Source organism: Ruditapes philippinarum, unplaced genomic scaffold (genome assembly GCF_026571515.1).
Source record: "Ruditapes philippinarum isolate M1 unplaced genomic scaffold, ASM2657151v2 ctg10344_1_1_1_1, whole genome shotgun sequence".
In the NCBI taxonomy this organism is placed as follows: domain Eukaryota; kingdom Metazoa; phylum Mollusca; class Bivalvia; order Venerida; family Veneridae; genus Ruditapes; species Ruditapes philippinarum.
The window spans coordinates 10,163-37,408 of NW_026855233.1; the positions used below are offsets into that span (position 1 = coordinate 10,163).

Consider the following 27,246-nt stretch of genomic DNA (forward strand, 5'->3'; position numbering starts at 1 on the left):
GGTATATTTTCCTCAGAAGAGGTATTGCTGGCATATATATGCCTCTACCTTTTTTTCTTTTCTATCAATTTTATTTTCTTTCTTTATTATCTTTTACAAATCTTTCTTTCTTTATTTCTCTTCCTCTCTCACTTTTCTTGCTTTATCTTTCTGTCTTTCTTACTCCTCTTCTTCTGGTCTTCTCTTACTTTCTCTCACATTAACAAATTCAAAGCAACAGAACCTTACAACACTTTTGGGATTTTATTTCTAATGGAATTGACTTTTCTTTTCTTTATTTCAGGGATAATGAGTTTATTAAAGGCAGAAGACTTGTCTGAGACAGTTGAAGTACATGTAGTTGCTACTATAAGCTCAGAGTCAGATGGACCCACTTGCCTTCAGGAGATATTAAGGGGAAAAGGACTGATCACTTAAGAACTTAGTCAAAATCTCTTTCTTGGATAGTGAATAACCTGAAATATAAAATAAAGATTCATAGTCATGGCAAATGTGTTTAAAATAGATGAAGAACCTATTAATATATATAGGAAGTTTTGATTTGAAACGTTTTATTAAGAAGTTATCAAAATTGCATACATTTGTAGTTGAAATACATGAACCATAACATCATTAAAAGGTGCACTTCATAGATAATTTCAGCATATAATTTTTGTTTTCCGATTTCAACAGAGTATAAAATTCAAGGTAAAACTTTTGCCATCAGTTTTGCATAGTTTATTTGAGCTTTCTCCTCAGCAGGAGTCTAAACTGACGGAAGTCCGGGCCTTGATGGCATTTCAGGAACTCTTCCCAAATGGTTATCTTAAAGGGTGGTCCTTGGAACCCCATATAGCCTGGCAGCCTTTACCTTCGACATCCCATTACATCTCATAGTTGACTTCAACTTCCCCTCATTTTGGGTGGCAAGTATTGGACCCTCTTATGATTTTGAAATGACGTCTAGGACAGGAGTAATATTCTTTCATGACTGTATTGAAACCTATCATCTTTAAAGTTTAAATTTTTCTGAGGTAGAACTAAATGTTTACTGTTGAACATTGTATGTAAATGGATAATTAAATAAAACATTAATATTCTATATAGTTACATTATTTTTATACTCTTCAATAAAATTGTTTTTTTAAAACATAAATTTTTATTTAAAAATTGCAATGTGTCGATAACTGTAGACCTTTCTGTTTACTTGACGTAGTTATCGACATCCCCCTACAACTGTATCAATACCGTTAATATGCATATTTAGTGGTCTGTAACCCATACACATCTTATATTAGACTAACAAAGTGGAATAACTCTCGGAAAAATAAAGCGAAAATCACAACTTTAAGATATTACGTAACTGACTGATTTACCCTGTGACGTAAGCTGTCCTGTCTAGTAAACAAATTGATGCAACGGTTGTAAAAATCATGCAAATTTGACTTGACCAAACTCCGTGGACTTTTGCAAAATAGCAAAAGGAACGTGTAGATAGTGTTTCAGGGAAAAGATTACCTCAAATGTGTTTGACAAGTTAATTTGAAATTTTTAAATAATGAAAAATAATAAAACTGTCGATAACTAGAGACTGTCAATAATTGAAGCACTTAAGCAATATCAATGAATTTAATGTACTTATATGGTACATTACATAAGACTAAAAACAATATCTAAATGTATAAAAGTGTGGGTAACACATATATAAAGAATTGCAATTACTTCTTTTGATATAAACAAAAAAACAAATGTAGCAACAACAGAAAACACATGTTTGTTTTATTTGTTCTTAAAGAATTGATAATTCAGAGAAAGATTTTTACTACGAGGGATGTCCGGAAAGTTCATATACTTCTTTATTTTTTATTGTATAACAATACAAACGTTGTACAAATTTTGTCAGCAAAAATATACATATCTAGCAAACACATTTATCAAAAATTACTGAACTGTGACTTACGTTTGTATTTTAACAGTATTTACATACAACATATATACATCGTCATGGAGCACTTTGACAACGACAACAGCGTCAAATTAACTTCATGTTTACCCGCTATTCAATTTGGTACCTGTCTGGTGTATACTTAATACATTTTATGTTGCTTTTACTTTATGAATTTCATATTTTAAAGTATTATTTTAAAACAAAAATGTCACTGGTTCCCATACAGTGGGTGAGATGTCTGTCTTTTTCAAAGGTTTTTGTAACGCACTGTACAATATTTCGCCCATGCTACCTTTGGTCGTCTGGAGCGTTTCGTAAACGATATACTGTCATCGCCGCTTCTTAATCTTGTTTGACATTTAAACACAAGTTGCCTTTAACATTTAACGGTTGGTTTTGTTTTTAAAGTAGATGTGTTTATTGAACAGAAAAAAAAGTGGAAAATGCACATGACATGTCTCTCATCAATGTTTCTATTGAATGTCATAGGCAGATTGAGTGGCCTGCTATTTCACGTGTAAGACTACCGTATAAATTGTTTCATCAAATACCCTATGAATCAACTAAATATTGGATATCTATGAAATTAAATAAGAATCATCTGCTTTTGATTTCGTTAAAAAGATAAATGATTACATGAATCTCCTATGTTAATTTGACGTTTACACCTTCCCTTATCGTATGGTGTGATATACCAACGGCCAGTTGCAACTGGGAACATATGATTTGCCGTCCTAAATATAAGGGAAGTATAAGTGTTTTGGTGATGCCGTTATGTAGATTTCACGCTTTAACCGATCTGTAGAAAAGCTATAAAGTAATAGGAGCATCGAAACACAGGGTAATGTGACATGTGCAAGGAGGCGTAGCCGCTTCCCCGAGTATAAATCAGATTGTCGAGTGTTTTGGTGTTGTTTCTCTTTTGTATCATAGACAGAAATAAAATCACCGTCCCTGTCGACACTATATGAAACCCTAGAAAAAAGTAACTTTGATCCCCCAAATCAACAACAACAAAAATGAGCCAATCAACAAGCAGGCTCTATGTTTATCTCAGACAGACAGTGTTGTAACTGGAGTTTGTGTAACTAATACCTGCATTCCATTTGACATATTGTGCATGTATTAGTAGTGTATGATTAAATTCTAACCCGTATTCAATGGAAACGTCTCCAAACTATGATACAGGTAAGTTTGCATTGTTATATAATAAAAGCACAATTATCCTTCATACTATACATATATTAATCAATGCAAGGAATAAAGATTTTTCGATCTATTATTTTACAAAGAAACGGGTTCACAATATCATAATTGATAACGCCTTATAAGTCAGAGTCTATTAAAGTATAGGTAAGTCAAATCAATATAATGCTATGAACCATTCTGAACTAGTTTATGACAGAACAATAATGATACCAGGAACAAACTTTATGATTAGATAAGAATGTTTAGCATGTTTTCATATCATTTGTAATATACCATTCTGAAATAGCATAAATCTCCTCAAAATTTACTAGAAATAAAAGGTTTAAATGTTAAATATCAAACATATTCCATTTTTCAAGTGCATTTCTTTAAATGTTTTTATTTTACCATGTTAAATTATTCGTTTAGAATGAATGTAATTTTTAACATAAACACAAATGCTTGACAAAAAGTTTAATATTAAGAACTGCAGTTCATGCGTGATAAAAGCTTCAACATTGATCAAATAATTTGATGAATGAATGAATGAAAAATAATTGTCATATTCGTTTAATAAGATTCCAATACACTCGACTTTTTATCAGGCTTTTTCTAGTCAAATACATCACATGTTCGACACAACTTCATTTTGATACGTAGTGTGCCTTCGGCCTTGGTTATCTGAAAATAAAAATATTGTCACTGATGTACAAGATTATTCTTCCGCAAATCTTTTCCGCCTTAAGATTTTTATCATCTTTTAACAAAAGTAATTTTGTCACAATATATGCCGGTCGCGCAATCATAAACAGTCCTGAATGATGCTCATGATATAGACTGATGTGAACCTTATCTACTGTGTGTAACCATGATATTTGACCTGTTTCATGCGATGGATACCATATTTATTCATGATGGTAAATATTTGTATCAAGTAATTCTAAAATCCCTCAATTCAGCAAGAAGATATTCTTCGGACAAAATTCAAACATTTCTTTGTGATAAGTGTCTTTGCATACATTGACTTGGACTAAATGTGTAATGCTGGTAAACCTTAATGGTTAACATTTATATCAAAATGTCTCAATTTACGATAATATACTAGTCCGTTAACACATGTTTATACTTAAATACGAACATCTATGAGTTCTATGCCTGACCTGTGGACCGGAAAATGAGATCAAAGTATTTATTAATGCTCTTTACCGAATGTTTGTATTATAGTTCATATATTTATTACAATATGAAAATAATGTACATAAGTAAAGTTTTACCATTAAGTATATCTAAAGTGTCATAATCCTGATCATCTTGGTTAGCTCGAGAGTTTGGCGTTGAGTAGTGACTTTTATTACCTTCGCTGTAAAAACGAAATAATATATGAATAACACATGCGTTTGTAGTTTGTGGGTAACAGTAAAAAATACCATTCCGAGGAAGATACTGTTATAACAGTAGTTACGAGGGATGATATTTTTACTGTTAGTCACAAACCCCGAACAAATACTTTGATGATCTGATATTGTCAACAACAAAATTTATCCAAGAGTACCAATAACTAAACTGTTATTACGTTTTAAGTTTTGAGTGTACGGTAGGCCTACTTGCGAAGTTTTCCTTTTATTATTTAAGAAAGATATCTACCAGTCATAAACATATATGAGCTGTGTTTTATTTTGAAAACAAAACACTATCCCATTTATACGGTTATGAGCTGTGAAATATAATCCTTCTGTATCCAGAATATTCTTTGCATGTTTTTTGACAAAGTGCATTTACAAAACAACGATGATTTCCTATGTTTGTCCACCATATATGTAACGTTTCATATGAAATAATCCTTTGTTGCATGCTTTAATCGTCTGTATGTTCCAGTATGACACATAATTATTCACATTGTATTTACTTCCGTTGAAAGAGGATGTTTACTTTTATTACAATTCAACGAAAAGATAGTTTATACGCAAAATGATCTCCATGGTGCAAACGACTAAATGTTATGGGTGTCATATTTACTCTGGAGATGCCATATCGTGGTGAACTTCGGAAATAAAAATGAATCGAGAAAAAAATGGCGGCCATTTTAATTTATTTTTATTTAGAAAATAAACCACATGACCAGATTTTATACTGTTAAAAAGTACTGTTACCTATAAAACAGTATAGTCACGTGGTACACTTGCATTACCAGTAAGAATAACTCCCAGAAGCCTATGGGAAATTAACATTACGAAACAAGTGCTGTCACGCAAGTGACCGATGCCTCGGAAAAGGTTTCTTAAGCATGCAGGTATTATGAAAAGAAAAGAGAATGAAAGTAACTAATTGCTTAATATTGTTGTTGTGAAATGAAGTGCTATTTATAGCAAACCTAACACCTCTGGACAAGGGTCTTGGATGCGACACACCATCTTGATATAGACATTTATGCCAAGTTATTTTTAAATCCTCCAATGCATGGCAATGTTACAGTTTGGAAACTAATATGTACCTTCAAACTCTTGTTAAGAGCATAAGTACCTTCAAACTATTAGTGTAGCCTTGACCTTGGAGGTTGGAACATGGGTGTTACACACAAAACGTCATCTTGATATGGTAGACTTTTACGCCAAGTTATTTTAAAATCCTTCGATGCATGACATAGTAATTGTCCGAACACAACTGTGTGTACCTATAATCTCTAATTGTGGTAGTGTGAACATTCAGAATATAAGTGTGATCTTAACCTTTGAAAAAGGATGTGGTTCTCGGACGCGACACAACATTGTCATGTACTTGACATTTGTGCATATCTATTTTTAAATCCCTCAATGCAGGACAAAGTGTTGTGTAAGTGAGGACAGACAAACGGACATGAGCCTTAGCCAGGAAACATCGTCTTGATGTGGTAGAAATTTGTTCCAAGTTATTTTATAATCCTTCCATGCATGACAAAGTTACAGTCCTGACATGAATGTTTATCTTCAAACTCTTCTCGAGAGAATCAGTACCTTCAAACTATAAGTGTGACTTTGACATTGAAGGTAGAGACAGGGGTCTTGAACGCAACATGTCGTCTTAATGTGGTTGTTAGTTATTTTAAAATTCTTCAATGCATGACAAAGTTACAATTCGGACACCAATGTGTGTATCTATAAACTCTAATTGTGATAACATGAACTTCAAAATGGTAGTTTGACCTTGACCTTTGAGGTAGGTACGTGCTTTTTAAACGGGACACATCGTTTTGGTAGAAATGTATGCCAAGTTATTCTAAAATCCTTCGATGCATGACAATATTACAGTTCGGACACAAATGTGTGTACCTATAAACTCTTATTGTGATAAAGTGAAACTTCAAAATGTTAGTGTGATCTTGACCTTTGAGATAGGGAAGTGGTTCTTAGACTCAACACATCATCTCGATGTGGTAGACATTTGTGCCAACCTATTTCAAAATCCCTCAATGTATGACAAAGTTACAGTCTGGACAGACAGACAGACAGACGTATAGACAGATGGACTGTGCGATTTTAATATGACTCCCTTCAGAGGCATAAAAAGTGAGGGGTAATAATATAAAATAACATTGAAAATAACATTATCTAGTCTATGTTATTACAAATAGATTTGCCAAACATATGTTAAAACTAAACATACTTTGAATGCAACACACTCTTTTTGTTTACTATGCTCATGGTTTTCTTTAGTATTTAAAGTAATTGAATTAAAAGTGTTTACAATCAGTAGTTTTGTGTATATTTATATGTTTAAATAATACTTACCTGCTTTTTCGTCTTAATTTCACAACCACCACACCTACTAATACACATATGATCAGAACAGCAATTGATCCGCCGATAACAACTGCTATGAGAGCTGATGAATTCTTCTCTTCATTAGCTGGACGGGTATGATTGTTGAAATCACCAACTGTATACAATAATGTACAATATCTCATTATCAAACAATTTCATCAATTAATATATCTATTCCAAAGGTTTCCTTTAAACACAAACCATCGTCTAAGAGTTTTGATGTCTATGAATGATAGCAGCAAATTACATCAAATTACCTTGATTGCAATGAAAGCCAGTGTACCCTTGTTGACAACCGTTCTGACATACCCCATAGTTACTAGTGCATGTACCTTCAGCACAAAAACAAGTCTCACTACATCGGTCACCAAATCTGTTTTTTGGACATTCTTAATATACGAAAAGGTTACAAATATATTAATACTGTTTTCTGATTAAGTAAATGAAATGAGTATATATATACATACATGTGTGTGTAATGCAATTGATTTAACAAAGCTTTAAATACATGTATACATACATGCATAGAAGGACACATCGGTTAAAGGTAAACTTTTCTAACTTTGGATGTTACTTATTTCTGAATTTCAAAAGTAATATACTTAAATTCCACAAAATAGAAGAAATAGTAAAATGTTTTTTTTTTTTAGTTTTGGTTCTGTTCATTAAATAAAACATGCAACATAGACTTTTTAACTCCACTAGTCATTTGTAAACCTACCTTGGTTACATGATTTACCGATCCAACCAGATTTACATGCATCTGACTGACAATATCCACTTGTTTTATCACAAGCAAGGTCATCAGCACAGTGACATATCTCGGAGCATTCTTCGCCAAATGTTCCGACCTGACATTCTATAAAGCAAAACATAGAACATGTTTTATTCATATTATACATAAATTGATTAGAAACAGCTAGAAATTGTAATAGCTATACTTCTTCAATTAATGGTATTTAATTGAAATAGTAATAAGAATACTATGATTTATATTTATATATTCGATTTTAGACGAAAAGTGCTCACCCCCTTCAGACACCATCACTTCGCACAGAGTAAGGACGCCTGGTCTCTGAATCTTAATGAATCTTGTCAATTTATTTGAAAATGTAAGAACGTGTTTATTTCCATCAATTCTTCTTGTGCTATTTTCCACCAGATGAAACGAGTTTTTCCCAGTATCGTTAGCAAGATATAGCTCAAAATCGGCGAGCTGCTGATATAACTGATCTAAGAGGCAACAAAATAACGGAATTGCAAATAATAACTAGATCAAAGAATAATTATAATGATTATAACAAGATAAGTATCTTTTTATCACACAGGCGATTCTTCATTATAAATATATATTAATAGAACATATTATTGTAAAATTTGTAATTGTTTAAGATACTTTTATGGTTTACAATAATGTTCATTGTTTTAATTCTTTCAAGCTTATCTGACATAAAACGTTTCAACTTACCAAACTCTCTACTGAACACAGTAACACTATTAATAGGATACCGTTTTCCCAAATCTACTGTCCACCAGGATATTAGGGAATTCTTTGTGCCGCTACAGCAATTGCAAACGTCAGGTTTTGGACCAATGCTTCCATCGATTGCTAGATTTGATGTCCAGTTAAGGAATGTTGATGACATATCTGTCAGCACATCTGAACGTCTCAATATATTCTTTTCTGAGTGAAAACATGCTTTATAAAATCAGGATGTCTATACTAATATTAGTCAATAAATGCAATAAAAAACATAAAATAAGTAATTTCAGTAGTGATAATATACTAGTAATTATAAGATGACAATAAGATTGTAAAACATTTTGATTGCGTCATAACATTACTGTTATTCACTCTGAATAACCATAAATGCAATCAAACTACATTTGACTTTACAGTTATCAATCACAAAGATTTCAAATCACCAGCCTTAAAAGAAGAAAAATACATCAAAAAAGTTCTAGTAGTTAAATTCCGGATGAAAATTACCTTCATCACATCTAGGACCTTGCCAACCAAAGTCACATAATTCGATATAACATCGCCCCGTTGAACTGTTGCAATCTGTATTGTTAAGACAATGGCAAGTTGATGAACAATTATATCCAAAGGCACGATAATCACATACTGGAATAAATAAACAATACTTCTTTTAGAAAAATGCATTACATGTATTCACGAATCTTTGTTTGTTTTTGCAGTAATTACTCGATGTTAGATTTAAACAAAACCAAGCAATAGATTAATGTCATTGTATCTACCTGCGTAGATCCAAATTTAAATACAACATGTATTTTATGTTGCTATATATATATATATATATGTGCAAGTGTAAAATTTTAATATCCTATGGCCTAACAATCATTACAAATGAGGGCCTTACTTTGTTAAAAAGTGATCTGTAATATGTGTGATATGTAAATATACATATATAAAATAAATCTTTTGTCCGACTTAGAATTATGTTATTGATTCCCACAGTTATAACTTAAGAGAAAAATGTTTAATGTACATGTTCATATTCTGACCCTTTGTTCCAGTTTAAGGATACATTTCATCAGGAAATAATAGATACCAGCTGATATATAAAATAAAAGACGAACTGATATTAAAATGAATTATTTCAGCCGGGTTACCAAATCCTGTATCACAATGTCCGCTTATATGGTCGCACATTGTGTCGTCTTTACAATGACACATTTTGTAACATCCAATACCGAATTTTCCATGATAACATCACAAGTTAATATAGAAAAACGCTAAAAGTCACCATCTGATCAAAACTTATGGATATTACGTATAAGCTGAACCATAACAATAATAGTAAGTAGGTAAACAAATGAAATTTAAAGATGAAGTCAAACGATACATATATCATGGATGAAGTAATTCATTTCTATACCAAAGTACCTTAGAATATATTTTAGAAAAGATTTTCAAAATCACAAATTATTGTTAAGTAGTACCTTGGTCGCATGCAGGACCTTGCCAACCTGACTCACATAATTCGATTTCACATTCCATTCCCTGTTGTACTGTTGCAGTGTGACTCATTAAAAAAATGACATGATGATGAACAAATATACCCAAAGGTACCATTGTTACATTCTAAACTATAGATTAAAATTCATTGCTACCTTATTACAAAAAGCACATTAAACAATTGTTTGACACATATGTGCAAATGCGATCGTTTTATTGTGGTTAGGATATGATTTATAAAATATAAACAAAACCAAAGCAATGAAGTTCATGTATTGCAAAAATACTCATGTAGTGACTAAAATGAGTTGAGTTTTATTAAATCTTTTGATTAGCTTCTTTTGTTTCTATTTATTTTGTGAAATAAGAAGACTATCTGATAAGACGTTGAAAGTATGCTTAAATAATTAACATTATCATTGGAAATATAAAATGTTATCTTGATCACATGCAGGACCCTGCCAACCGGAATCACATAGACCATTATCGCATACACCTGTTGTACTGTTGCAATTTGTATTATTGAAACAATGGCAAAGTGATGAACAATTAATACCAAATGAACGATTATCACATACTGCAAATAACAAAATAATGTAGAAACGGGAAGGAAATAAATGACAGGAACACCAAATTCAATTGATTACCACCTGTTTATGAACTATACCTATTTCATTGTCTATGACTTTTATAAAGAAGAAATACAAAACATGCACGATGAATTGAATGACCTTAGTTTAATGAATAAATTTACACAAGGTCCTTGCTAACCCTAAATCATAAAAGCCGATATCACACGTCCCTGTTGTACTGTTGCAATTTGTATTATTGAGAAAATAACCAAACAATGAACAATAGCAATAATAATAATAAAACTAATAATAATAATAATAATAATAATAATAATAATAATAATAATTTATTCATTCCAACAGTATTATCATTAAAACAATGTCAAGGAACAAATTAAAGGTATACTTAGAATGTAATAAAAATAATGACTGTTTTATGCACACAAGTTATCCATACCTCGATCACATCTTGGTCCTTGCCAACCAGGATCACATAATCCAGTAATACAGGTCCCAGTTGTACTGTTGCAATTTGTATTGTTAAGACAGTGGCAAGTAGATGAACAATTATACCCGAATGAACGATGATCGCATACTATAAAATTGAATAAAAGAATGTTGAAGGAACTCCGCTGACTAAAAACATAAAAACTTTAAATTTCTGACAAGAATCAGTCGAGGCACATAAAACAGACCTATACGCAGAAGTTAATAGAAATTCGTATTTATTTTGCTATCCTTTGGCGGACTTCAGTGAACAATATATCATATCATATATATAATATGTATCAACATCAGATATATTTATAATCATGTAATCAAAACTCAAAGCAAAATAGTACAAATGTATGTGTGCTTATAATGAGTGACGTTGACTTCGGATGGGCTTGGGAAGTAGGTCTTGGACGCGATACGTGGTCTTGATGTGGTATACATATATATGCTAGGGTTGGGCCTTACAGACAGACGGATTTTAATATGCCGCCCTTTGCATAACAAATTGCATTAAACTTTTATGAAATAAAAATACCTTGATCACATCTAGGACCTTGCCAACCAGAGTCACATAAAACGAGAACACAATTTCCAGTTGTACCATTGCAAGCAGCATTATTCAGGCAGTGGCAAGTCGATGAACAATTAAGGCCAAATGACCTGTGATCACAGGCTAAGGAAAAATAAAACGAATACGACATTAATGTCAAAAATATGAGTAAATATACAGGCATTTTGTCAGGGTTAAGAAAACAGTGCAAATCTGTTATTATGCACAAACGATTATTTACATTACAATTGTGGTGCACTAATACAAGGTATTCTTTTAATAATTGACAAACTAGAGAGGAAACAAGCATCGCTATGTTCAATTATAATATTGTTTAGCATCAGTTTACAGAAAATATTTTTCGCAAATTTGATAATTTTCTAGCTAGTACCTCTTTAAAAACGTGAGACAACCATAAAATAAACAGCAACAATTTGTATTTCAAATCTGGAAAAAGTCAGATGCCTAAATCCAACAAAAGTACATGAAAATTTAAGGCTCAGATTGATTGAGTCTGTAGAAAAGGTGCAGCATTACTCAAACACCCTAACACCGGCTTGATAAAATATAAGAATGAAACGTGCTGTAGAATGATGACGTCCCTATTTATAACACTCATAAGTTCTCTGATCGAGAAATTAACTCCATATTCATTCATTTCACATAGATTTAAAAACAGCAGTACTCTTTTCTTTTTGTCAACTATTTGAAAGAAATCTATTATCGTAATATCATGTCATTAGACCCCCCCCCCCCCCAAAGAAAGTAATAATACGGAAAAGAATATTCTAAAGAAATTTAAAATAATAAATAAATTAGAAAAGAACAAATTAAAAAATACTGACCGATCAACTTATTGTATACATAACCTTACCTTGATCACAGCTAGATCCTTGCCAACCAGGGTCACACATACCGATACCACATTCCCCAGTTGTACTGTTGCAATTTGTATTATTAAGGCAATGGCATGTCGATGAACAATTAAAACCAAATGTGTGAAAATCACATGCTAAAGAATTGAAAAAGTAAGCATCGCACAACAAGCAGAATTTCAAATATTTGTTAACACAAGACAAAAATTCAATAAGAGAATCGTGGCTATTAAACATTTTTTCAGCTGAAAACACAATACAGCAAAGTAAAGCAAATTTATCTTCTATAAAACATTAACCATTATGTTTATATAAATCAAAATATAATCAACGTGATTGTTGTTCCTTTATTCGTAAATGAACGTTGATATAAGTATACTGTCAAGATGCAGTTAGTTTGTGCCAGAACCACAATTGTTTCAATTACATTTTCCTGAGATCAAGAAAAATTATTGTTGCACGCTGTATGTGTGTGGAAAGTATATAAAAATGATGTGTTATTTCTTATTCTAACACGACCCGCATTTTCCCTATTGAACATAGAAGAACAGAAAGTGTGTGTTATTATGCAACAGATGCACATTTTGACGTTCTATATTTAGACATGTGACGTAATCATTATACACGCGACGTAACCACTAAAAATCCGACGCGCTGAAAATAAGTACGGAAACAAATCAGGCGCAATTTTGCTTAGCTATCAAGTACGGCAACATTTATTTGTTGATGTCGTGTTAGAATCGAAATAATATATCCAAATTAGTGATTTTATCGCTTGATAACATCACTGTTTGTCGTTCGGATGCGCATCATTATATCACTCGGGCTACGCCCTCGTGATATAATTCCTCGCATCCAAACTCCAAACAGTGATGTTATTGAGCGATAAAATCACTGTTTGGGATATATTATTTCTTAAATATGTCATATTTGGACAAAATAGTACAGTTTCTTTTTGTAAAACAGCGGAACTAAAGACGCAAACGTTTTTGAGTGGTCGTAGGTAAATGCACGATTCATTTTAGTTCGAATATGCAGAAAGTTTTATGCGTATAGTCTAAATGTTAATATTCCCATAAGTTTTATTGACATTGAATGCCTAAAGATTTTATATAACCAGTTATTATTATCATTTACGTTTTTTATCACTATCAAACCAAAGAAGAAAAATGTAAGGGAGAAACAACAGAACAACATTTACATTTTTAGCAAGATATTGCAGTAATAAAAAAGATCTGGGAGCTTTTGAGTTTCTTCCTCTTACCTTTATCACAACTTGGCGTCTGCCATCCACGATCACATATACCCTTGTAACATTCTCCGGATATTTTATTACAACTTTATATTTATTACAAAATTTATAATGAATAAATAAGTTTAATTGTTTACTCATCCTGTAGTGTACTTAACATGCATGCATTAACAACACTATATTGCATTAAACAAGACGATATACGAGCTATTTTGAGTTTTGTACCTTACCTTTATCACAACTAGGAGTCTGCCATCCAGGATCACATATACCATTGTGACATTCTCCAGATATTGTATTACAACTTGTATTATATAAACAATGACAAACCGAAGTACAATCCTGTCCGAACCTTCGATGGCCACATGCTTAAAGCAAAGTGAAGTGATAAATAAATGAATAAGCAATGTTCAAACTTGTGATAATTCATTTTGTATGCAGGTGCATACTGGTATAACAATTTTTAAGCAGGTAGCACTTAAGTTGCATACAACAAGAACCCTTTAAAACTGAATCAATGTTTTGTCTTATTAAGAATGCTGTTATTGAATCATACTGTTGTAAGGTTAGCGAAAAATTTAGTAAAATATGTGTTGATACTGGGCCCTTTTATTCAAGTTGTAGGACACACGCTATTGGAATATATGTAAAATCAGCTATTTGAATGAATCATTTAACCTTGGCTACATGAAGGTAATAACCAGCCCGGATCACACAATCCTGTATCACAATGTCCGCTTATATGATCACAACTTGTGTTGTCTTTACAATGACACATTTTGTTACACCCTATATCGAATTTTCGATGATAACATTCTGTAATAAAGTAACATCCTATAATAAAACCTCAAAGTTAATAGAGTATACTTATACATTAAGCTTTCTTTGACATCACAACTCGCAACAGCACTTCGAGTAAATTGATTGATTTATTGATTGATTGATTGATTGATTCTGAACATCGTAGATATGCAGAATAATATACAGCTTTGATTTCGGTGGTTCAAAAGGCAAACATTTTTTGTTTTGCTTGCAATATTTTGACTTTGACAGGGAAGGTATTTCAAAAGTCAACGTTATATATTAATTATTAAACTTTTCTGTTTTGTTACACGCGTTGTCTAGTAACCTATAAACAAATTACAAAGCCATGTCAAATTAAGCAAAATTCAATATTTTGACCTTGACATCTAGGTAATTAAAGGTCAAGTTTATATTTGTTTTATACAAATGTCGGTTTTGTCATAAGTGTTTATGTCTAAGTATTAATCAAACTTGTTAATAAATAACAAAGTTATAGCAATATAAACAAAATTCCTTTGTTTCACTTTTACGGTCAAGGACATTAAAATTAAGATTACAAGTAATGCTTTAATCATTCAACATGTCTGTCATTACAGAACATTATATCTTTAGCAGAACATTAGATCTCAAGCTGAACATTAGGTCTTAAGCAGTTATTTTATGCCTAAATTAAGTTATCAGATACATGTACCACAGTTAAAAACCATTCTCTTTAACAATATCTAAAACATTATTATTTACGCTTGCAGAATATGAATGGAGCAGAGCTGTTAGAAATGCTATATTTCATGCGATATTTTACTTCTGCAGTATATTAAAAAGCTGATTAAAACGATCTCAGGCCATCCCCAAAAAACTTACGTTCCACTTCCAAAAAGTGGTGTACTGAACACTGATCGAGATAGAGCGGATGGCCGATTCAAATGGCTAAGTATTTATTACGTTTTTTGTCTTCTTATTCATATAAGTTATTTATTTTCAATGTTATTTCGTGTAGGATTATCGAAGGCTTCTATGCCATGGTCTAAGCTGTTGCGAAAAGAAAATGTAATTAAACCTGGGATCTTTTTTGCCCTGACGAAGTGAACAACGATTTGCTGAATGTTGTACTTCCAAAGCATAAACATGCTCTACCTGTCCGATTTCTTGAAAAAGTGTATTAAAAAATCCAACTTTAGCAATAACCTGTCCTATCATAGTGGAATCCTTAAATTTGTATATATTGCTATTTTTCGAAATTAGTGGAGCGACACAAATTTTCTATTTATAAGAGCTTAAGAAGGTAAAATACTCAAATGTGGAGACAAAATAATTTTCCAATTGAATCTTTTCTACCTTCTTTTTTATTTTATTCAATCATTTATGATCTTAAAAATAAGATCTTTTTAACAATAACTACATTCAATGTGATTACATTTCAGTTTAATCTTTGTTTTTGTTTCATTCCAAGTTTTTTTGCACAAGAATATCTTAAATCTGCTGTGATCCACATGGTAACAATTATTTATACATCTGTGACGTAGCGCATACGAGTACAACAGCTAATTATACTAGTCTTCATTTGCATGACAAACTTGAGTGTTACCGTGGGGTTTTTCTTTTAAAATTATAACTTATGAACACGATTTAATTGGATTTACAACAAAACTGTTTAAATGTTCATGTAATAAAACGTAATCGGGAATGTGCCACCTAATGCTGCCGTAGATTCCATAAAAGGTTTAGGTTCCAAATTTGCGTGTGGACCTAAAATTGAATAATTTACATACCTTTATAGAATGTCACCTATACAAAGTCAATGGCGTTTTTTGACACGACTATGTATATTTATAAATAACGTATCCGTACCGCGAACAAATGTTTCTGAGTTTTTTTTTAATTTAAATAAATTTTATTTGTTATGATGTTTTTGTTAGGTATTATATCAGAATATATAAGATATTTTAAAAAAGTTAAGAGGTTCATTCATTTAAACAATTACACAAGAAAAGGCGCAAAATAATGAAAAAAGTAAATAAACTGCTTTGGTAGCATTTCTCTCTGCATGTACCTATTTACATATCAAACAAAGTCTTCTAATGTATTATTTTGTAATGCAACAAATCTTTCCATTTTTGATCTGTTTAAAAATTTTCTTTTGAATGTCTGGAGTTTGTTTTTTAATTTACTGGTATAAATATAATATTTTTAGAATAGAAAAATATATGATGTTTTCTTATCCTTAGCATGAAAGAATGGTGTACAATTGTCATACGTTTATTGCTATTTCATTTAGCCATTTGAATAGATTATTCCTGAATATTTGTACCGTTTGGCAGTACCAAAATAGGTGGTGAATGCTTTCAACACCCATACAGCAAAAACACAAATACTAGATTCGGTTAATTTACATTGAAGGAGAAATTTGTTTGTTGCAATATTCCTGTGTAAAACATTATTGAAAGTTTTGTAAACTATTATTTTTGCAATATACAAAACGTTTTCGTAAATATTTTGCCATTGGAATTCTTTTTGTAGAAATCGGCCAAAATATTATGGTTTTTTTTAAGTTCAAGACAGAGAAGAGACAACACTATGTAATGCACGGGACACATGTAATGCATCGCTTCTTCCCTTTTAACAAGCTTTTACCACAACTAGCTATGTTTCACGTAACTTCTTGTTATCATAAACGATAAGATAAAACACCAAGCGCTTTTATGAATTGAAAACCCTTTGTTTCGTATCAATCTATAATCTAGTTTAAGGTAGGAAATGTGCATGAAATAGTTGCAAAAAGTGTGATATAACACGTATTTTGGTAATGATTTAATGATTAAAGACACTTCTTGTCTTATTTAGCATTGTTGTTTAGTTGATTATTGCCGTCTCAAAGTGTATATAGAAGTGTTTACATTTTATTACCAAACTCTGCATATTGTCAATATATTCCCTCTTTATTTTTTAATTAATTATTTTTATGTGCAAAATTTTGTACATTTAAACATAGAGCATTTTATATATGAACAAAAAGGCTCCTTACTAAAATTATCAATAATTAATAGATCTAGTTTAAGTAGAAATAAATTATAATTTCTCAGTCTTCACTTTTAAGTATGTCTATTTAAACTTGTAAAACTTTAATTTATGGAAATTCGTAGACACACTAAATTAAATATTGCCTTGCGCTTAACACTCCATCATATCTTGCCTTTCGCTCCACTACTTTCGAGAAATAGTGATATACAAATTTAAGGAATTCACCCGGAGTAACTTATTTTGCACGACATACAAGCTATTGTTAGGGGTAGATGATTTTCTAATACCATTTCAAAAAAATCTTCAGTGCGGTGCGTTGTTCAATATTCAAAAAAATTACTCATTTTGTCAGGTGAAAGGTTTCTCCCGAGTTTAATCAAATTTTCATTTTCGCAACAACTTAGATCATTGGAAAACCTTAACAATCCTACACGGACCTACATTGATCGGTTATTTGAAAGAAAAAAAAAGAATAAGAAGACAACAGCATAAACAATACTAACAATAAGCCTATTAAACCGACTTTCAATACTATATCGGAAATGCCGTTCGCTCGATTGTTAGAAAACCAGAATTTTGGAGTGGATCGTAGGTTTGCCGTGCGTGAGGCCAACAGGGCTGTTTTCAGTTGTCTTCAGTCAAAACCAAGGCCAGTATGAAGTCAACTGATTAATAACACCATGATATATGTTTAGAACGACATATAATAAATGCTATTTCTAATGCTGCAAACAAAAGTTTAATAGAACGTTTAGATAAAAATAGGATTGACTGATTTTAAAACCAATACATTGAAGGTTTTAAATATAAGTATAAGTACAAAAAAGAAGAAATGTAAATTTCCAAATCCACATGTAAAGAATAACAATCCGGTTTAGAAAATAAGCCACTGACTTGACATATAATATAATTTCACCATCTCAATACAATACAATGACATTAGTGTTAGCATAAATCTATGGTAATATAATTTTACCTATACTAGAATCATGTTTATGCTCTTGTAGAAAAAAATTTAATTATAAGTAATGTGAAACATATACTTTTATCATGTAACATAATGTAAGATGCCTTTTGTCCAAAAAGAAAATGCAAGACCATTACTTCCGCTACTAAATTTTAAATAACATTAGAGTTCAATTAAAGCAATTATAAAAGCAGGGCAATTTTTACATACTCAAGAAATACACACGTAGGGATAACCATGATAATGTTTGTAAAACGATTATCACGGTAAAGTGATCTATAGTTTTTGGATTTTACTCAATACAGGTCTGGAGCAGTAGCTCTGGACGCTTGCAGAGAACATAAATATTTTTTTCGCTGATTATAACATTTTTCATTCATTATCGTATATAAATCGGTGTGAAAAGATGAATTAGATGTTTTAAAATTCATACCATAAGGTGCAAAGGCAATAATTTAAGCATTTAATCATTCAAACGTCTTGTCCGGTATGTACCGGAAAACGGTATTTCAGTGTGGTGCTTCAATCCCTTTTTTATCCTCACTCATAGTTTTAAAATAGATTTATTACGATAAAGTAATCAACAGTTATAATAATTACAACAAGAGCTGTCACGCAAAAGTCAGGAATCTCCCTGAAAAGGTTTTGTAAGTATTTCAGAAAGTTATTATGAAATTGAAAGAGAAAAAGTAACTATTTGCTTATCCTTTTCACTCATATAGACGTTTTTGACGGCATTTTGCCCTTTTTTTTGAGGTCTCAAACAGTGACAAAATGCCCTATTTAGGCCCTAAACACTGTTTTTCGTTAGAGAAATGTTGTTAAAAAAGTGACCACTTTTTCGGCGCCGCCCCTATCAGGGGGTTGCTAGGAGGGGGATGTGCTCCCTTCTGTTTGGGGTGTTTGAAGAGGGTGGTCCGCCTCATCGCCAAGAAAATTTTGACATGTGACAGGCTAAGAATGGCTTCAGGTCGATCTTAGGGTAACTAATAACCGACGCTGAAAAGCCTTTACTCTATCTCAATTCATTGAGAAGTTAAAATGCGAAATAGTGATTTTTGGCAATTTTGAGACGTCCCCGCGTTTCCATGGTAATAGGAAATTTACGATGGAGCATGTTGTTACAGAAGCTATGGTCCAGTTAACATTTGTGCCAAGTTTCATCAGTATTGAAGCATTTTGCATAGTTTCATAGCACTCGACAGAGTGAAGGTAATGCATTACCTATGGTCTACCTTAAACAATAATTATGAGAATGTGAACATTCAAACTGAAGGTGTGACCTTGATCTTTGAGGTAGGGGAAGGGGTCTTAGAGGCGACATATCACCATGATATGGTAGACATTTGACACAGTACAGTCCGGACAAAAATGTTGTGTGAGGACGCACAGACAGACAGACGGTGTGATTTTAATATAGGGCATACAACAAATTGATTTTTCACAAGATAATGGAATGTTATTTTGACATTAAAGTCGAACAAATACGAAAGTGTTTTAACCTTTCTGTTACGGCTTACCTTCCGGACATGCTTCGCCTTTCCATCCTGCAAGACAACCAGGTGTCCGACATGTCCCTGTCACTTGATCACATCTGTTATTATCTGAACAGTGACAACTATGCAAACATCCCGATCCAAAGTAACCGACTTTACACTCTAAATAAAAACAGTCAAATGAAATAACTTCTTTTAGAGTTTCTGAATATTATTCAAAATAAGTTAGAAAAAAAACATGTTAGCGTTTTCAAGGGAAAATCCTCTTCCCCCAAATAAAGATAAATTGTAATCTATATACTAATTTCAATTACCTTTATAAAATTATGTTACCAATTATTTTATATTGATATGATGTTTAATTTGTGTAATAACAAAACTTACATCATTAAGCACGTGTACATTCATTGATACAATAACAATTAAGTCCTTGAAACCGAAGACCTTTTTATAGTAGCATTTTGTCAAATATTTATATGTCGATCACCAATGATAAATTAGTCAAGTTTTTATCTACACTGTAAAGATTACATTGTAACACACATAATTATTTTTAAAATGATACCTTTCTCGTTAAGCTTGAATTCACACAGAGTCAACACTTCCTGGTTCAATTCTACTAAGAAGTACTGCGCGATTATTGCGTCTAATTGTTTTGTAAAATTCCTTGTCGAAGCATTCATCGATGGAACGTCGTAAACCTTCATTTTATATGCAGCTTTTCCTGGCTTCATTGACACGTTGCTAGCATAAACTTCAGCATATTCCAATTGCGATTCATCCTCTGACACAAAAAGATTTCGGTATGTAACACATCTTCCTTCCTTCCATCCATCCATCCATCCATCCATCCATCCCATCCCATCCTACCTACCTACCCTACCCTACCCTACCCTACCCTACCCTACCCTACACTACCCAACCACCCTACCCTACCATACCCTACCCACCTAGCCTACCTACCTACCCTACCTAACTACCTACCCTGATTTCTGATAAATTTTGAATACACTTGAGTCTTTATATAACAAATTATCGTTCTTCCTTTTGGAATTCTGATGACGTTTATACTTTGTAATATTAAAAAAAAAACTAATACAATTATGACTTTTATAAACACTTGTAACGAATTCAATCTGCTATTAGTCGAAAACAAAACCGTTTAAAGTTAGACAAATATATTATCTTACTTGTTGCACGTCCAAATATTTGTAAACCACCTAACAGGTATTTCTGTCCAAGATCAATTTGCCACCATGAAGGAGATGCTCCATTTGTAACACTGCAACATTTACAATGATCTATAGAATAATTCTGCAATCCGTCTATTGCTTTACGAGAGTTAAAATCCTGTGGATTATTTATTGGAGCAAATATACTAGACTGGCTTGTTGTAACGGTTGCTCTGATACGATCGATAAGATTGAAATCTGAAACGATACAATTAAGACTAATTTGCCGGATTGTAAAAGAATATTGACAAAATCAAAATCATATTTTGATATCTTGTGCAGTTTTATCAAGTAACTAACTTTCCTCTTTTACACTTAGTGTTCATGACAACAGTTTGCAAACAAAACGCATATTTCCTTTTAATCTATATATGCCTAAAAGGAAATATATGTCTTACTTTAACCAACAAATTATTGTTATTTTTCTGTTGTTGTTGCTTTTTTCTTTTTGAGATTGTTTGCTTGATTTTGTTGTATCTTTATGACAAACAAATATATAATTCAAGGAGAAGAAATACTGGTGAAACAATTCATAAAGTCTACAGACAAAGCACGAAGTTTCTTGAGAGATACAACTACCCATTGCTATAGATTTAGCAATACATATCGATATTTGTTTATCTACATAATTTTACTTAGATTCAACTATCCTGCATTCGATTTTATAAGAATAGTCTTAGAATAGAAATCGTATTAACTAATAACATCAAGCTTAGTACAATTTTGTTTCGAAGGAGTCCGTTTATGAAAGGTATGTTTACATGTTAATTGTCACCAATGCGCTTTAAATTATACATTTTCAAAATGAGATCGATCAACAGCCTTTCTTATTCAAGGAAGAAGGTCACAAATGAACAGATCAATATGTATGAATGAGCGAATAATTTGGCAATCTGCAAGATTTTAAACAAGAGGAGATGCAAATGGGCTGTCAGGTGTTTTTATTTTTTCGGGCACATAAAACAATATGTAAGCCAAGCTGAATTTAGGACCTCTAACTCTGTTTTTAAAGATGAAAAATCATTCTTTTTGACGAGTGTTTTTTTCAATGTATACAAAAATACAAAAGATTTCCGACGATATCAGGAACTCTGTGACAGTTATCAGAAGAACTTCATCTTCCGTGTAACTGATCAACCCCTTGATAAAGGCTGTTTGTGGCGGTTTTCTATCAATTCAGATTTATTCTAGTTTGTCATTAAAATGAGGAAAAGGCGTAAGACATAAGCAGTAACAAACAGACCACATTTTACCTGCAAAGCATTTCCTGGTTGTAGCTTGTAACAGAAGCAGCACAATACAGAACAAAGTCGTCATTGTGTCGTAATTGATTGTCTGCAAAAATATTTCATAAGATTCACTATCATTAGTAATGACTCATATACTAATAAAATAAGGAGAAATATTTGTATCAAAATTTTGTGCTCTCCCTTTGTTGGAATGTAAGATTCTTGTATACAGATGTATAATTCTTACAGACTAGCTGTAAATCTTGATCTTATTTGTTAAAACTTTATATGATAATGACAAATCATATGCAACTCTTTCATCATATGACTGAACGCCATGAAATAAACGGAAACCGAATGTTTCACGTTTTACGCTCGCTATTGTTCTACAATCTTACATATCACGTGGTATATACGAGGTTATTATACGTTGTAGAGTTCATTGTATCTGAAGTACATTTTTAGTGTACACTATTGATTTGAAATAGATTTTCAGTACTCTCATGATTAAAAAAAGTTAGATGAAGCACAAAACAGATTTGAAGTAGACATTTTGGACTCCGAAAACTAAAAAAAAAAAAAATTGAACTTTAAAGCTGAACGGGACTTTTATCACATTGGATCCAATGATGATTTGTACTGAACAATATGTTGCAAACGCTGGCATTTTAATGGTTACACATTATAATGTATGTCATATGAAAACATGTGTAACGGTTATATTAAATATAATATGCCATGTGTTCAAAAACAAACTTAAAAAAATATTTCTCCAATTATTTATTACCAATTATGTAGTAAAGAATATGAAACAACTGTTTTTATGCCAAGCCAATTATTTTACAATCACTTTGTTTTTCGGTGTACAAAACACTGTATTTGTTGAAAATAAGTTAGGCATAGTTCAAATGTTATGATACAATCAACTTCACAGAAAATATTTGTACTCAAAAGTTTAGATATAAAAATAAATAAATACTTCTCCTGTCTATCCGATTCTTTTCTTAACTTAAGAGCAATTTTCAAATTTTCAAAACAGGTTTACATCACAGAGATTGTGGGCTTTTATCAAACTTGTTCCACATAATTTTCTTCTTTACTTAATCAATATCCAACAACTACTATCTCTATAAAATGACTAAATCTTACATGTTTTTTTTATATAAACGCTTCATCTTATCAATGAACTAATAAATCTTCCTGGTGTAAATGTAAATATGTATTTAAGTATAACCCGCTTATAACTGAAGGCATTTTGATCTATTTAGGATCAAACTCAGCATTTTCGTTAGATGATGTTGAAAGGAAACTGTTAAACTGCATTAACCAGTATAGTACAGTTAAATTTAGTTAAGAATACTTGAACGTTCTGTGTCATGATATTGGATAAAAAGGCAATTTTTATTCTAATATTCTATGTTTATAATTAAAATACATTTTTCAGTCTCCAAGCGCGCATTTGGAAATTAAACTATAAGAATTACAAGATATGACTACGTGATATTAACACTAATTCTACATTATCCTTAGCCGTTACCGCACTACTAAGACGAATATAACAAGATAGGAACAAGGACAGACACAATGTCCAAAAATATGAATATCAAAGAAAATTGTGGACGATTTCCTACTAACCATAAGTCTGTGAGCTTACTTGTTATAACCTGCAGCAAATAAAACGATGCATCTGATATACATACGTATATACAGTCAAACTTCGTTCGCTTTAATTCGGAGGGCCTGCGTAAATTTGTTCGAGAGATTGATTGTTCGAGCCAACCGAGTATATACATGTATGATATAGATGTGTTGTGTGAAAAACTCAGTTTTTTTCCATCTTAACCTTTTCATATTTGATCATGACTTTTAACTTAAATGGATTGATATTGCTTAATAACATCGACCTATGACCGTTTATGTAGTGCCTTACATAACAAAAGAAGGAAATAATAAGCTAAAATAAACCTACATGTATTTGGCGATGATTTAGTTATAATGAAGAAATAACGCGGTCATTAATCAAACACGATTAATACATTCAATTTTGATTTGTCATGGCAATTTTGCAACGTATTTCAAACTCGTCAAGAAATAGAAAGGTTATGTACCGTACACGAAATGTTGAATGCTATATAATCCTTGACACTTTAAACACATGCCTGTACACACAGGCGCTCTAACTACACACATGCGCACGTACTACATACAGGCACACGTACTACACAAAAGCACACGTACTACACACAGGTACACGTACAACACACAGGTACACGTACTACACAAATGTACACCTACTACTCACAGGTACGCGTAATACATACAGGTACACGTACTACACACAGGTACACTTACTACACACATGTACACGTACTTCACACAGGTACACGTACTTCACACAAGTACACGTACTACACACAGGTACACGTACTACACACAGGGACACGTACTACACAAATGTACACCTACTACTCACAGGTACGCGTACTACATACAGGTACACGTACTACACACAGGTACACTTATTACACACAGGAACACGCACTACACACAGGTACACGTACTACACACAGGTACACGTACTACATCCAGGTACACGTACTACACCAATGTACACCTTCTACTCACAGGTACGCGTATTACATACAGGGACACGTGCTACACACAGGTACACGTACTACACACAGTTACACGTACTACACACAGGTACACGTACTACACAAATGTACACCTACTACTCACAGGTACGCGTATTACATACAGGGACACGTGCTACACACAGGTACACGTACTACACACTGATACACGTACTACACACAGGTACACGTACCACACACAGGTACACTTACTCCACACAAGTACACGTACTACACACAGGTACACGTACTACATACAGGGACACGTACTACACACAGGTACAAGTACTACACACAGGTACACTTACTTCACACAAGTACACGTACTACACCCAGGGACACGTACTACACCCAGGGACACGTACTACACACTGATACACGTACTACACACAGGGACACGTACTACACACAGGACACGTACTACACACAGGCTCACGTACTGAACACAGACTCACGTACTGAACACAAGTACACGTACTGCAAACAGGTACACGTACTGCACACAGGGACACGTACTACACACAAATACACGTACTACACACACAAGAACACGTACTACACACAAGTGCACGTACTGCACACATGTACACGTACTACACACAGGTACACGTACTATACACAGGTAAACGTACAACACACAGGGACACGTACTACACACAGATACACGTACTACACACAAGTGCACGTACTGCACATAGATACACGTACTACACATAGGTACACGTACTACACACAGGTACATGTACTTCACATATGTACACGTACTACACACAGGTACACGTACTACACACAGGTACACGTACTACACACAGGTACACATACTACACACAGGTACACGTACTGCACACAGATACACGTACTACACACAGGTACACTTATGTCACACAGGTACACGTACTACACACAGGTACACGTAAAACACACATGTACACGTGCTACACAGAGGTACACGTACTACACACATGCACACGTACTACACACCGGTACACGTACTACAGACAGGCACACGTATTACACACAGGTACACTTACTTATATTCACATGTATACTATAATTTGAAAGATTCTATTGACTTAATTACTTATTAGTCGACCCGAATTTAAATACATGTATATTCAATACAAAGCGACTTGATCAGCTATGCAATGATATGAATGTTTAAAGTGTAGGATGTACTGATAATACATTTTAAATTTTAAAACAGTAAATAGTATGCAACCTTCATTTTTGTAAATTAAATATCCAATAATTCACTTTAGTTGATAGTGATTTAGACTTTATCCATACAGTATGTGTTGACAACAATATGAGACCTTGCAATAACTAACAGATTTACTGAACTAAGACTTGAAATTATGATCATAATTTGATCGCTGTTTTGATCAAAGTTAAAAAGGCACGTTTATATTTCTACACATTTTGCTGTTAAACGGCATATATGGGATAACGAATAGATCTATGCAAGTCTTCAAATTCAAAATTTCAATATAACTTATGCTCCTGTTGGTAAGCAAGACGACGCAAATAATTCTAAGTATAAGCTTTGACATTGCTACAATGTATTTACAGCAGAAAATATTACATTGCTTTTGTTAGGAATTTTGAGTACGTTCTCGTAGAGTAATGCACTGCTGTGCAATTTATATATCATGAACTTCCGGTAGACGTGAATATCATATTACAAATGACGAATTATGTATCAATGTAATCAATATTATATGGTGGCTGACTTGTTACACTTTTGTGAGTTGCGTTGTCACTAGCGACAACACAACATATATTGTTATCGCATTTTCGCCTTGTCGTATGATCGCTACCTAACGCGCAAAACTGCGAAGAGTTGGCTTCTTATCGTGCTGTTACATAGCTCGCTGTCGCGAGCATCATAGCACCAATTAGCCAATTCTTCCATTTAAAAAGCGACGATGTGTCATCGCGCCACACGCGGCGAGAAAACGCGCCATTTGGCGTGTTTTGCTAAGGAAAGGACGACAAATTGATAAGGCGATAATGCGCCGTTTGGCACTTTGTGTATCAAATCAGCCACCATTATGTTACATGAACATATCAGAAATTCCATTCTTTTAATATTAATGTATATGATGATATTTTAATGACTTCACTTGGTATGTCGACGTCACATCTGAAGTCACATTTGTTTGCTAATGACGTAATTGTCATAATATAAAGCAGCATTTGCACAGTAGCTTTAGTAAGGAAATAGCATA

General features: G+C 32.6%; 1 protein-coding gene across 4 annotated transcripts; it reads right to left on the bottom strand.

Moving 5' to 3' along the window:
• Window positions 1-2,055: 2,055 nt before the first annotated feature.
• Window positions 2,056-23,425, bottom strand: LOC132742566 (protein draper-like). 4 transcript variants are annotated; one of them, XM_060731004.1, is made up of 18 exons: window positions 23,365-23,425; window positions 22,410-22,491; window positions 21,115-21,354; window positions 20,490-20,708; window positions 19,949-20,086; window positions 14,318-14,455; window positions 13,870-14,007; window positions 12,387-12,524; window positions 11,498-11,635; window positions 10,925-11,062; window positions 8,903-9,040; window positions 8,381-8,596; window positions 7,942-8,145; window positions 7,634-7,771; window positions 7,170-7,301; window positions 6,880-7,027; window positions 4,390-4,475; window positions 2,058-3,796 (listed from the first exon to the last, which is right to left on the bottom strand). In XM_060731004.1, the coding sequence occupies exons 2-18, from the start codon at window positions 22,471-22,473 to the stop codon at window positions 3,741-3,743; spliced, it is 2,469 nt and encodes an 822-aa protein (XP_060586987.1). In that variant the 5' UTR covers window positions 22,474-22,491; window positions 23,365-23,425; the 3' UTR covers window positions 2,058-3,740. The 4 variants fall into 4 exon arrangements, with proteins under 4 accessions (XP_060586989.1, XP_060586990.1, XP_060586987.1 ...); XM_060731006.1 differs by lacking the exon at window positions 10,925-11,062 and having other exon boundaries at window positions 2,056-3,796; XM_060731005.1 differs by lacking the exon at window positions 14,318-14,455 and having other exon boundaries at window positions 2,059-3,796.
• Window positions 23,426-27,246: the final 3,821 nt, after the last annotated feature.

Bases quoted from the DNA above. Each gene is read 5' to 3' on its own strand.
- LOC132742566 (XM_060731004.1), bottom strand. From the start codon at position 22,473: ATGACGACTTTGTTCTGTATTGTGCTGCTTCTGTTACAAGCTACAACC. The intron at 20,087-20,489 runs GTATCATTTTAA...GTTTTTATTTAG, and splicing joins ATTCAAGCTTAACGAGAAAG to AGTGTAAAGTCGGTTACTTT. The intron at 7,772-7,941 runs GTGAGCACTTTT...TTTGCTTTATAG, and splicing joins AGTGATGGTGTCTGAAGGGG to AATGTCAGGTCGGAACATTT.